We start from the raw sequence: 14,131 nt of genomic DNA, 5'->3' as shown, positions 1-14,131 counted from the left end.
AGTACATTTAAAAAAAAAAAAAATGAAACCTAGGAAAACTAGACAAAATTGTGCGCAGAGAAAGGTGATGAGTTGAAACGAGGCTTTATTTTTACACAGTGTACTCTTCCATCCTGTAAAAAGCCAATAGGTTTTAACATCCACAGCCAGTAAATAATGGAATGCCATTAATGTTATTAACTTCAGAAGAAAATTCTAGTCATTAGAATTTTTTCTTAGAATTATAGAATTATAAAATTTCATTATAAAATTATAAAAATTCATTAGATTTTTTTTAGAATTATAGAAGAAAAAGGGTAAGCATTCCCTTTTCAGCAAAATTTTTGAAAACAGGAGATCCAGCTCCTAACTCTCATTATAATATCAAGGAAACTTTCTACCATGCTTAAACCATGTCTGCCTCACAAGATCGTCTATTTTCACCTGTTTACAGCAGTGCTGAGAGACTGTTCTAAAACTACTCAAAGACCTGATTTAAGAGAAAATCTCCTACCTATATTTCAGATTTAGTTCTTTTTTTTGGGTCACCTTCTTGACCAGGCAGAGAAAGCATAAAAATATAACAACTATGTATCTACCATGTAATGTTTCAAATCTTATACTTATTATCATCTGTAGTCTGATTTCACGCACAGACAGCTTCTGCTTCTGTGAAATTTATATTGCTAAAATAAGATATAAGTCAAAATGAATATTTTGCTGCATTTTACATCTGCATGCTAATTAAATTTCACAGGACTCCTCTGAGGAAGGTAATCCTTGTTTTAACCTTTTAGAATGAGAAATACGAAGAAGTGATAACTCCCTCAGCTGAAACCATATATCTACAAGTGTTTCATTTTAGATAGTAGAATGATATGCCATATTTTAAGCAGATCAGCAATTTTGTGGTGGAACACCTTTAAAACTCGTGGAGTTGGGAGCAAATGCCACTGACGTGGGTGGAACAACAGAAGCAGATCTATTTTGAAATGTCAGTGGCAGTTGCTGGTTTGACTTCTTTAGCTAAATCCTAAATTGAAAACAGAAAACTCAAATTAAAAATAGTCAAATTCCAAATGAATGAATAATTCATTTATTCTTCCAGTTTTGACATCAGTATTTTTTAGATACAAAGTTGGATATTCACGTTGCTAACAGGAGTGCCTGGATTGCCTGTATCAGATTAGATATAAGGAAAGATTTTCCTACTATGAGCATCGTCAAACACTGGAACAAGTTACCTGCAGAAGTTTTGGAGTCTCCATTCTCAGAGACATTCAAAACCCAGCTGGACATGGTCCTGGGTAACATGATGTATCTGACCCTGCCTTGAGCTGGAGGCTGGATTAGAGACCTCTGAGGTCTCTTCCAGTCTCAGCAATTCCATGATTACATTTTTTTTTTTCCCAGATACTTGGTAAATTCATCCTTGTTTTCCACAGAAACATGCTTCTGCTTATATGCAGGATTTTTGCAATTTGAGAATCAGGAGACAGACCTACTGTGGAATTCCAATCAGTTGTCCAAAGTCAGGCTTTCTTCTGCCCTCTTCTTCTGACAGGTCTAATATATGCGAAACCAACATCTGACAAAACACAAATGTAGTGTCTTTTCTTCTATTAGAGGGAAATATGAGAAATTGTAGTCTAGAATCTCACAGTTAAGAAATGAATTGAGTTTCTTCCTGAGCATGCATCAGTTCAAACCTACATCTTCCCAATTCTCCAAAGAGCATTCTGAGCAGAAGATTATAAGGCAGTCTGGAGTGAGCACTTCTTTCTTTGTTAAGATTCTCCACAGTTTTTATCTAAAGACCCTTGCACATAAAATTCATGCGAGTGTTTATCCCAGGGACTATAACTAAGCTCCCTTTTACTAGGCAAGAGCCTGGATCATGAGGCTGCAACACACCCTTTCTTGTATACAAAGTCATCTTCTAAGCAGCCCTCCCCAGGCAATCTGTGAGCATTTCATGAAAAGGGGATGGTTTACAAAGAGAGGTGAAGAGCATGCCAGTTTATCTATCAGCCCTAAGTCTTCTACTTCCTAAGCACTCCAGCAATTATTAATTAAGGAAATAGAATGGTTTCTTTTGGATGCTATTTTGAAGGAGCTAACTCTCCTAGATACCTTTTATGGCAAATTTAGGCTCCTAGCTAAGGTTCTGAAGTTCACTCTCAGGATCAGCTGCATAAAACATAGTGAGGTAAGTTTTAACTACCAGGTGCTGTAATATCACTGGCCCTAGGTAACTAACCAAAAATATCACAGTGAATCAGCAGCAGAACAATTAAGAAGTCCTACATTTCCCGAATCTCCTTGTGCTCCTCACAGCAACAGTGCATAAAATTTATGAAAGAAACTCATCATTTTCCACAGTAGTTATAACCAAATCAGCAGCCGGTGACAAAATTAAATGCAAAGATCTAGACCTTGTCAGCTCGTTGTTCTTACAAAAGGAAATTCATATGGTAATATGCAGTCTAACTCCTCTGTGGATAAAAACTGCATACACAAGGATTCATGTTAACATCTAGAACAGGAGGAAGGCTTTTTAGACATTATAAATATCAGCACTCATTGCTATATGCAAGTAGATAATTAGGGTAATTATTCCCAATTAGCAGCTGCAAACCCTGCAGATGGGAATTTCAGGGACTGGTAACTATTGTAAGGAAGTATTTCTGCAAGCTGTAAAGCGCTTTTCATGTTTTGAAAAATATACATGTAATGACCCTCGCAGTCACTGTAAAACACTTTTGTTAACACTTCAATATAAAGAAAAATCTTTCCCACACTATTATAACACTTCAGCTTTTCTTTAAAGCTATGCTGGGCTCTGAAATGGCCTGGATTTTTCCAAGTATTAAATCCATCATTTAAAGTGAATGATGAACCAGCGCTGGCCAAAGTAGGACTCAAATTTTGCTTCTGTTCTAAGACCATGATAAAAAACAATGTCAAGGGCCTTTTCATTGGCTTCTGAAGACAGCAGAAGGACTCCATATGTTTTCATAGGCTCTATATGAACCCTGAAAGAATGTGTTGTGAAACTTCCTTGCCAGGCTCCAGGACCATTACCCTTGTGTTCATTGGGTTCTGCTCCTTTGAATGGCTCAAGGGTAAAAAGTATTAATTAATTGTAAATAATGTTTGTTTCTCAATCATAAAGGCTTCTATGATAGACAACCAGTGTAGACAGTCAACTCTGGTTGGAAAAGAATTTTTGGTGCATTTGTGCATACAGTGAGTAAGTACATCACAAGCACAAATGGAGCAGGATTTTTTCAGTTCTTAGGTTTCTTCTGAATTCATTTAAGTTATGAATTCAGAAAGTTAAATAAGTGTAATCAACAAAACAGGCACATAATTGTAAGATTTGTTCTCATAAAGCTCTATCACAGTAAAGAAACTTATTTTTTAAATACTTTAATGTGAAAAATCATTCATCCCTATCTTTTAAAATAAGATTTCAGTGTCAAGCAGCAAATAGTTTGTGTTTATTCATTTTAATCCAATCCTTACCTAGTTATTTGAATGTGGAATTTCAGACAAAAACATTGAGAAACTAATCACTTTTTGCATGAGTAACTAAAAAGTTGCTGATCTGTCTTTTTAAACTTTATATTTAAATATCTTTGAGCTAAAATGAAGGAGAAAAATTTCAAGCCAAAATAATTATTCTATTAAAAAAGAACACATATGTTTTTTAAAGAAAGTGTTGAGATTAAACATAATAATTCAGCTTTAATACAGAAAATTGCACAGTATAGCTCACTCATCTAGATGTCCATGAAAACTTTTTCAGCATTGGAATCTTGGTTTTAACTTTGTTGATACTGAGATAATAAAGAAGAATTAAAAGTGAGAGCATGTTTGTATGATATCAGTTAATTTTTCTTAATATAGTACTCTAATTCAGATTTTTACAGTTACCAGTATTGGTGGTTGTGAACAACAAAGCTTAATAAAATATGTTTATTTTCTATATTTTAGGAGTCTAGCTACTACAACAATTGTTACACATAAATATCTCTTAGGTCTCCCAGAATCCCCCAAATCCTTACTCTGACATTAATTTCATATATATTAGGTTTTAGAATAACAATTAGGATGATGTATCATATTTACAGGCTTCAAGTTTGAGAAAATTTCTCATGTTTCCCTTCCAATCACCATCCAAAGCTGAATAATATTTAAGGTTTGTTTTCTTGCATGATCTACACTGTATTTCATTTAAATACATCCTCCATCTTGTTATTTCATATAAGAATATAACTCATAATATTTGTCTGGTATTTCTCTCCAACAGTTTTCTGATCTTTGTGATCTGTTTCATCTCAACTAATCTGACAGTATCTTCAGTCCCTCTTCTCTCCCGAGTTTTATTCTTTAATATCTCTATCTTTACTTGTTCACAGTCTTTAAAAATTTCGTTTTTCCCTTTCAGTCCTTTTTTGGGACTCAAAACATCTGTTCTGTTCATGTGGTGTGTGGCTAATTCATGTATCTTGAAAGGGCAGTAAGGATGACAGGGAGATCATGTTAGTTCTTTAAATCTGATTTCCAGTCCTGCTGAAATCAATGGGAACATTTACTTCAGCTCCACAGTGAACTCTCTCTGTAGGTCTACAACTTATTTGACTTGAAAATCTTTATTTGGCATCCTGCTCTGCAGAAACTCCTAATATATCTGTTTAACTTGAAGATCTGATTTGTCGTATTGGTAAATAATGTCATTGTACTGTGTAATATATATGAAGTCATTATGCTGATAAAGTATTTGATGCTGCCAAGTGCATCAACCCTGGTCTCCCAAAGTGTTCGGTTGCATCCTTCTTTTTAACCATGAGTCATTATAATGGATTGGAGCGAGTTGCTTATATCGTTTAAGTTAAGTAAATGCTTAAATTACTGGATTAGGACCAGAGGAGTCAGCATCTTGAAAGATTAAACAAAAAGCAAAGACTGCAATATTGACAGACAGACTTGCGGAGTTTATCCGTAACTCTTTAAACAAGGCTAATTTCACTGGGGATTGGAAATTCTACTCCTGTTCAATTTGTTGCCACTACATACAGATATACACCCACCAGATATGAATTATCTGACCACCAGGTTTCCTATTTGAAAAACCACCTCGACTATATGAAAGCAGCCTCAGCTTCAACGTATTAATAATTAACTGACTACATTCCTGATATGTCACCATGTCTGTGAAGTATTTCGCAGTTGCTAAATAAGAAAAAAGACAGATTGCCACATTTGCCTTTTTTTTTTTTTCCAGAAGTTTGCCCTGAATCAGAATCCTGTCCATTTATGCAAAAATCATGGCTTAGCTTAATTTAAATGCTTCATCCTGAAAATCTGAGAAAGCCCCATATCAGAAAAGTGAGGAAAATGCTATAAAGTGTTCAGCTTTCAATTAGTTTTATGTCTGAGACATGTGATCAACCTAATGTTTATTAGATGAAAATCTGCATACAAACATTTAAGAGGTTAAGATTTCCTGCATTTTAGAGCATGTGCACAAATAGATATTGTGGCTGAGCTCACAAATAATGACTTGCTTGTCTCCTAGGTTCTAACATTTATGGATCGAACGTTTCCCATCCTGCAATTGGACTTGAGCACCAAATCACTTGTGGGCCTTAGAATTTCTTTCTAGGTGATTTATTTCTGAAGAATAAAAAATTCACAACTTGTCAGTATAAAACGAGAAATTGAAAGAAGTATTTAAATATATGAAAAAATGCACATTTTGTATGTGTGTTTGGTGATCTCTATTAGGTACCTCAGGATGAATGGGGAGGATATCCTGCCAGTGGGAAAGATGAAGAGATACCCTGCAGAAGAATGAGAAGTGGGAGCTATATTAAGGCCATGGGAGATGAAGAAAGTGGAGACTCTGATACTAGCCCCAAGACATCACCAAAATTAGCAGTTCGACCCGAGTCATTATTAAAATCCATTGGACAAAGACCACTGGGAGATCATCAAAAGTGAGTTTTATTATACCATGTTATAAACCTTTCTGAAAATTGCTATGACTTAGGCCATTTTTCTTTGTGTCTTAAAGGCAGTGGTCAGTATCCATGAGAGAAGATAGTAGGTAAAAAGCTAACTATGTCTTACTTCATTTTAAATTAACTTGATTAGTGGTTTAATTCTCTTGATTAGTGGATGAAAAACTGAAATCTTCCTGATTCATGTAACAAACATGCTACTTAAGGAAGAGTTTATTATGTCTACTAAAGGAAATATATTCATCTTTATATTAAATCTAGAATTCTGAATATTCTTTAGCAGGGTTATTTTATTCTAATTCTTTGTTATTTTATGGCTTTCTCTGAAATAGAAAGTACACTATTCTATAATGGCTATAATAACAAACAGATAATTGTAGATATACTTGGCATCTTATGTCCTATTTACCCATACAGTGCTTTCTCTGTGTATCAGCTATATTGTAGCATATACATTTGACACACTGAGCGGAGGGGGGATTCTTTCTTTTTTTTATTTTTTTTTTGCATTCATACTACCTGCAATACAACCTATTCAATAACTAATGCAAATTTTAAGACTATAGGAAAATGCTTAATTTTATTTGTTTTCCAATATATCTTTGTTTTTCTCTTTTCAACCTTTCAATATATTGTTTTTGTGAGTAATCTGTAAGTGTACTTCAGAAGACAATTTAAAGGTGGTAGCCACATTTCAAATCTGCTTCTATTAATGTGATTGGGTGTTTCTCACAACTTAGAAAATTGATCTTTTTGCCTGGAAGAAATACATAAAATGAAGAAATTAAGAGTGAAACCTTTGATTGTTGTTTATTGTTCTGTTGATAATACCATGCATAGTATACCATAATGACTCATCCTTTCATCAAATAAAGTGAAACGAAACAGAAACCTCAGGCAAAAAATCCCCCTGGCTTAATTAAATTGAATTATTTAGCTTGCAATCTAGAAGAAAAGTACCAACTTTCACTATGGAAGAGAACACTTAGCAACTATATTGTTTTGTATAGCTTGCTTATGCAACTCTGTAGGCTCCATTGAGATTCATAAAGAAAGACGTTTGTACTGTGAGATGGTGTAAGATTTCTGAGACATCATGAAACAAGATTGCTCTTGATAAAATCCAGTCAGGATACCACCTCAAAGGGTGCCAGAGGCCTGCATTGAGGCAACTAAACCAAATTCTGAATCTGAAGGATTTGCTGAAATATTAGTTCCAAAGATGAAGCATGGCCTACACCATGAGTACTGCTGTCAGACCTTTACCAGGCTGATTTCCAAAGACCAGAAGACAAGCTTTTAAAGGCAGTGATTGGAATCAATACTCAAATCTGTGATACCCTTAGTCATTGTATCTGGGTTGAATTTGGTGTTTGAAGCACACTGGCTAGTTCAGTCAGTTTATGAAAGTCTCTGGGAATCAAAGAAGATGGTTTATTTTCAGTTTGTGAGTATATGCCAGTGGGACAGCAGAGGTCTTCCAGTATAAGGAGCCCACATTTTTCAGCAATAACAAAGACATATTTCTTGAATACATCAGTCCTTGATTTTCTAAGTGGCTATGAAAGCTGTGGGTCCTGCAAAAAGGCAGATATCCCTGTGAGGTAAGGGAGAGTGATCCAATGTCCACAGTCTGCTAGGAGTGATTCTTCTGAAAGCAATGGGGAAAAGGAGGTAGACAACTTTCTCAGATGTACATCAACCAGCTGTATTCCTGCTAGTAAATTAAAGAGTACCAGAGAAGAGGCCTGAGCACAGAAACCCGACCACAAAGGCTGACAGGATTTTGTTGTGGTCCCTTGGCAGGCTTCTCATTTGGGCCTCTGGGCACTGTCCCAACCACTGCTTGGGCAATGCCTGGGCAGTGGTGTAGGCCAGGGATCATTCCCAGAAGGCAGCTTGGATGCAGCCATTCTGTTTCAGAGGGTAAAGAGCATGGTCATGGCTGGACAACACCAGCTGGCGTCAAGGCCAGAGGACAGGCACTGGCACTAGCTAATGTATTTAACAGATGTGGCCACTGAGTCTGAGAAGAATAGCAAGTACCTCACCAGTTAGAAACCAAAGTGTCAGGGAACACCAGTGTTATCTAGTGACTAACGGGGAAAGCCAAACATCCATCTAGTCTTAGCTCTGTGTCCTGGAATCTGCTTTGCTGTGTGCATTCCAAGCATTGACAAAATAATCCCTATGTTGCTTTAGAGTTGACACTTGCGTATCAGTGATACTGCATGGTGATATTGGTTATCATGTCAACAGGTTTAACTTTTAGAGGTGATAAGGCAACAGGATCTGCTAGATCAGTGGGTGGGCAGATGGTTTGTCGGCGACCAGCTGGATTATGGAATCCAGCTCCAGAAGAACTGGAGACACATGCGTGCTGTCGGAGATGGAAGTACTTGGGAGACTGCATACAATCTCAAATGATAGTTCATTCAGTAACCTTGCTAGCTAGCACCACATCCATGAGCTTTTTCACTAGGAACACAGGCTAAAAGCTTTGCTCAGAGACAGTTCAAACTTTCCAAGTACTTGATCCAAATAAAATATTTTCCTATTCTCTTCCTTGTTTTGGACTATGGTAGAGCCCTCCTCCAGCCTAAGGTAGGTAAAAGCATAAATTTTTAAGTGAGCAGCAGGTCTCGGCACCAGCCTACACCTGCACAGCCCAAGAACAGATCCAGGCTGGGTCTCAAGACATATATATTTAAAAAAAAATAATGTTTGAAAAGAAAAGATTTTTTTTCCTAATCCATTAAACTCTGAAGGCAGAGGTCAATGTCAAATGGTGTGTCTTCTGTCATTTTTCCATGTTAAAAATATAGAACTCAAAATATAGTTGATTAAAAACCCAGTGCAATGTTGATGTGGTATAGTGGGGTTGACAGCTGTGCCTGGTCCTGGTCCCAAAATATTTAATAGCATATTTACCACTAACCACAGTAGGAAAAGGAGGACGCTTTTTGTGATACCGTTATATACTACTCAGGGAGCTGTGGAGAATTTGTCGTAAACACTGCACTAGAAATAACTGAGCATCCAGCCTGTTGCTGACATATCTTTAAATCCTTAAACTGAGGGGCAGTACCTTGAATCTGCCAGCCTGCCATAGACATTTTTTCAAGTGAACTTCAGACAGAAATGTGACAACTATTCTGGTTCTTGTACATCTGCCTTGCAAAAATCTGCAAGTTCCAGAAGCCCTTGACATTATGCAGCTCTTTGGGCAAGCAGACAGACAGAAAATTTCTTGTCTCACAGAAATACAAAGTGCTGATGCTAAACCTGGGTTTTCACCACAAGCTGTCTCCTTCCAGTCCTTCTCTGTCTCACTGTGGTTACCTGTTAAGTCTGGCAGATTGATATGAAAGGTATATCAAGGGGTAATGGTTATGGAGCCTTCCTCCCTCCTCCCACACAGCTCAGCAATCCTCCTTGCATGCTGAGTGCCCTTTGTACGGCTGATCATGCTGCCAAGCCAGAAGCCAAGGTTTTGAACAGCATTCCTGTATGTATAGCAGGACTGAAGAGCATTTCTGGCATGTATTACGAGAAATTACATAATTCGAGATGTCAGCTGCATTAGCTGCCTTTTTAGCTTGTTTACTAGGGTGGAGGGAGCTAATGCACAGAAATAAAATGGGGCTTTTAGTCTCTTAGTCCGTTGCTTGGGTGGACAGGATAGCTCAGAACCGGGGTCTGACAGAGCACTAGCAAACCTGTAGTATAAATACTGATAATTAAAGTGGTACAAAAAGATGCATTCGCTGCAATAGGTGGGCTTCATGAGAATGTGCCTAGTTTTCTGTCACTATCCTGAAGAGGATAAAAAGGAAACTAGACAAGTTTTCACTTAACCCTCAACAGAACTTTGATACAAATGCATGTTTCTCCTCTGAGTTTTATCAAGTATCTTTTCAAGGAATTTTCACCAATTTAATTCCTGCTTCTATTTTGACAAAGGTAAACCCCTATTTTGTTGGTTCATGTTGATCAAAGATTTAGCAAATTGAACATTAAAATTTTATAAACTATAAAAATGCATATTCGTATGAATAAATAATTTTGTTTAACAACATACAAATAGGTAAATGTGATTTAACAGAAGCATTAAAATTCTGAGATCCTGTCTTTTAAGAACTCATGGAGCATATTTCCAATGTAAAGTGGGAATTAAAAAGAAAGTCAGGGCCTGCCCACTGGTGTTTTATGCAGGTGGGAGTTGCAGGGCACGTACCCAAACACTGCCATCAGATCACCACCGCTGTCACACTGTTAGCACAGCAGCATGATCCATGGCCCACGTGCAGCCTAGGCCACCTGTCTCTCTGCTAGGTAGCATCCAGCCACATTTCAGGGACTAACCCTGTTGGATCCAGCCACCCTCTCTACAGGATAAGAAAGTTTAACCATACAGGTCAGTTAGCCGAAGGGGCAGAGACAAACAGCTAGGCTGTTTCTGAGTAAAACTATAGTCTAAGTGACTCAAATTTTCCTGGATTTTTCAAAAATTAAACGCACCTGGATATCTATAGATTACTCACTGAAGATAAATGTATTTCAACTCTTTCTTTGTGAATATTGTTTGAAAAGAATAAGTAGTATGTCACACTATTTGCTACTATAACATCAAGTCAAAGGCCAGTATAATTCATTATTATTATGAAAATGCATTTGAGTGAAATATAATACAATAAGGCTTCCTGTGCTGGAGACAAGACACATACTTGAATCTGCTTCCTTTCCAACTTTTCCCTTTCTTGGAATAGTGCCAGCAGTCCCATTTATCATGGAAATTATCTAGACTCACAGTAGTCATGGGGAAAACTATTAAACTTTTTTTTTTTTTTGGTTGGTTGGTTGATTTGTTGGTTGGTTGGTTGTTGGTTTTTTTTGTTGGTTTGTTTTATGGTTAGGCATACAAAATCTTTTGGATGTTAGTTTTGGTATCCTGTGAACAACTATAGGTGTTTTAGAGGTGAAATGCAAGGCTTTTTGTTTTAGTCCATTGTTTTTTTGCTGTGCTGTGATGCTACTGGGGATGGAGTTAAACTGTGATGATAGGTAGTCTGCAGAAAATAGCTTGTAGGAGGTACAACATACCCATGTTGCTAGGTAATTCCATTTATAATAAAGGTCAAAACAGATGAGCAGTTAACAGAAATGGTAGCTGAAATAAAGGGAATATCCTAAACAAATTTTGAAGAGAGACTGACCTACTTGATTTGTAACCTAGTAAATGTCATTTTCCTGTATTTGTGCCTAAAACAAGCAAAGCTGAGAGATAGAAGCTGAGAGATCTGGAAAGGAAAGCTGAAAAGAAAACAAGAATTTTGGTCTATGTATGAGAAAAAAATACCCCAATGACTGAAGGAAATGTTCCGGTTATTTGATGCTTCTAATATTCAGGAAAAGAGGACTTAATATACTGATTATGTAAATGAACAGGATACCACGGTAGAAATAGCAAGTTCCATTTTCAGTATCTCCTTTTTGAAGTGTTGTGAAAGACTCTGAAAACTGTCTAACCATTTAGTCAAAAGGGATAACAATAGCATTTAGCCCAAAGTTAACATGCTCTATTTGAAGATCATACTGGTATCACTCATACGAATGAATAATTGTGCTGTGCTGAAGTTTTCCATTATGCTCTGAAGTGACTCATGGGAAACTGGATACTGCATACATAAAGATGAAATAGATTAAACTGCAATAAAATAAAAACAGTGACAGCAATGTGTACTTTTGTTTCCTGATCCTTTAATGGCAGACATTATTGTGGCAGCTGGTAGTCCTGATACCTTAAGATGATGGGTGGACAGACAGAAAGGCATGTAAACAGATAGGTACTATAAAAATGTAGTGTTTCAGTGAGAAAGGAAATCTGCCATAGCACAAATTATTTGGTGGACAACCACGGTACGATATCAGTGGTGCTTTATTTTCTCTTGGCTCTATTCTCCGTCTATTCTCCTATGCAATCTCCTAGCCATTTATGGAAGAGAGTGTCTCATAAATCGCGTTTATGGAGAAATCACATTTACAGAGAAAACAGCATTGTTCCACTCAAATGTATCAGATGTTATTAAAGTTCACAGCACACTTGAAGAATACTGTGCATGTCTAGATTTCAGCCGCTTCACAGTCACACTTCACTTCACTTTTTGCACCTGCAAAACCACTTTATTCAGTAGTTTAAGCTGATATGCCTAAATCTTACCTAAAATGGTTGACCCACAAGTGTTTTCTGGGCTCAAGGTTAAACCAAATTAAAGCAGTGATCTGAGTTAAAAATAACCTTTCCCTGCCCTTCCTTTTTCAGAGTGAGAGATTGCATCTCTCTGTGGTCATAATGATTTATTCTGACTTAAAGAATATCTGGACTATGGCCCAAAGCAGGTCCATATGTTCTGTTCTGTAGACTCTCTTTTGGAAACAAAAATATTGTCAAAGTTCACAGAAAGGGGGTTAAACTGCAACAAGATCTGACAGCGCTTATCTGCCAGAACCCTTGGCTCAGCAGGAAACATGGAACACCTCTAGGACATGTGGGAAATCTCTGTTAAAAAGAAATATAAAGGTCATACCACTTGTAACCATTTGTGCTAACTACAGCACACGCACAACATAAGAAAGTGAAAACAAAAGAAGTTTGGAAGCTCTGCATTACACCAAGCCTCTGTCCTTTCACAGAATCACAGAATTGTCTAGGTTGGAAGAGACCTCAAGATCATCAAGTCCAACTCTGACCTAACACTAACAAGTCCTCCACTAAAACAAATCACTAAGTTCAACATCTAAACGTCTTTTAAAGACCTCCGGGGATGGTGACTCCACCACTTCCCTGGGCAGCCTGTTCCAATGTCTAACAACCCTTTCGGTAAAGAAGTTCTTCCTAATATCCAACCTAAAACACCCCTGGTGCAACTTCATCCCGTTCCCCCTCATCCTGTCACCAGGCACATAGGAGAACAGACCAACCCCCACCTCGCTACAGCCTCCTTTAATGTACTTATAGAGAGCAATAAGGTCACCCCTGAGCCTCCTCTTCTCCAGGATGAACAAGCCCAGCTCCCTCAGCCGCTCCTCGTAAGACTTGTTCTCCAGACCCCTCACCAACTTCGTCACCCTTCTCTGGACTCGCTCGAGCACCTCAATGTCCTTCTTGTAGCGAGGGGCCCAAAACTGAACACAGTACTCAAGGTGCGGCCTCATCAGAGCCAAGTACAGGGGGACGATCACTTCCCTAGATCTGCTGGCCACACTGCTTCTTATGCAAGCCAGGATGCTGTTGGCCTTCCTGGCCACCTGAGCACACTGCTGGCTCATATCCAGCCAACTATCCACCAATACTCCCAGGTCCTTCTCTGCCTGGCAGCTCTCCAACCACTCATCTCCCAGCCTGTAGCTCTGCTTGGGGTTGTTGCACCCCAGGTGCAGGACCCGGCACTTGGCCTTGTTGAACTTCATGCAGTTGACCTCAGCCCATCAGTCCAGCCTATCCAGATCCTCCTGCAGAGCCTTCCTACCCTCGAGCAGATCGACACACACACCTAACTTAGTATCATCTGCAATATGTCGTCTCTCTTTGCCCAGGACAGTGCCAATGCCATGCCCTCCAGTGATGGACAGATTTGTGGGGATTTCTCCTAGCAAAATACTGTTCGGTAGATGCATGGAGAAGCATCTTGATATTGCAGGCTGTAGATAAGTGTTCACATGTGGAGAAGCTGGGGTGCTGCAAAAGTCTTCACAGATTGAGAGTTTAAGTACAGCTTCCTTGCTAGAAAAACGTAATATTTCTATGGTATCCATTGCTGCAAACCACTGCTGCAAGCCTCTTTCTTTTAATTGTTAAAGGTAAACTTCAATTTACCCTTAAATCCTCTTCTGCATTTTAAAGTAGGAATGGCTTAGAAGCAGTTCCTGAGGTATGTTTTGAAAAGAAGAGATGAGAAAAATCACTAGAAAAGTAATCCTCATCTTTTATATGCTTTTTATTTATCTTTGTGTTTTTCCTCAATCTTCTGACTCTAAAAAGCCTCATTACACACTTCATTAGCAGCTTTCTGAGGCCCTGTAGTATAGTAGCATCTACTCAAAGTCTCTGAGGGGTGAAATTG

At 38.0% G+C, this 14,131-nt stretch overlaps 1 protein-coding gene across 1 annotated transcript in view; it reads left to right on the top strand.

The window, feature by feature from the left end:
• Positions 1 to 14,131, top strand: part of DLGAP2 (DLG associated protein 2) — a gene marked incomplete at its 3' end in the record, with an annotated part of 384,604 nt that overhangs the window by 306,009 nt on the left and 64,464 nt on the right. The window contains exon 5 of the mRNA XM_084284954.1: positions 5,773 to 5,984. Within this exon, the coding sequence (XP_084141080.1) occupies positions 5,773 to 5,984 (212 nt within the window). The remainder of the gene's footprint in view (positions 1 to 5,772; positions 5,985 to 14,131) is intronic.

Source organism: Netta rufina (assembly GCF_964035555.1).
Source record: "Netta rufina genome assembly, chromosome: 3".
NCBI lineage: Eukaryota > Metazoa > Chordata > Aves > Anseriformes > Anatidae > Netta > Netta rufina.
This window is presented reverse-complemented; position numbering and strand designations above follow the sequence as displayed.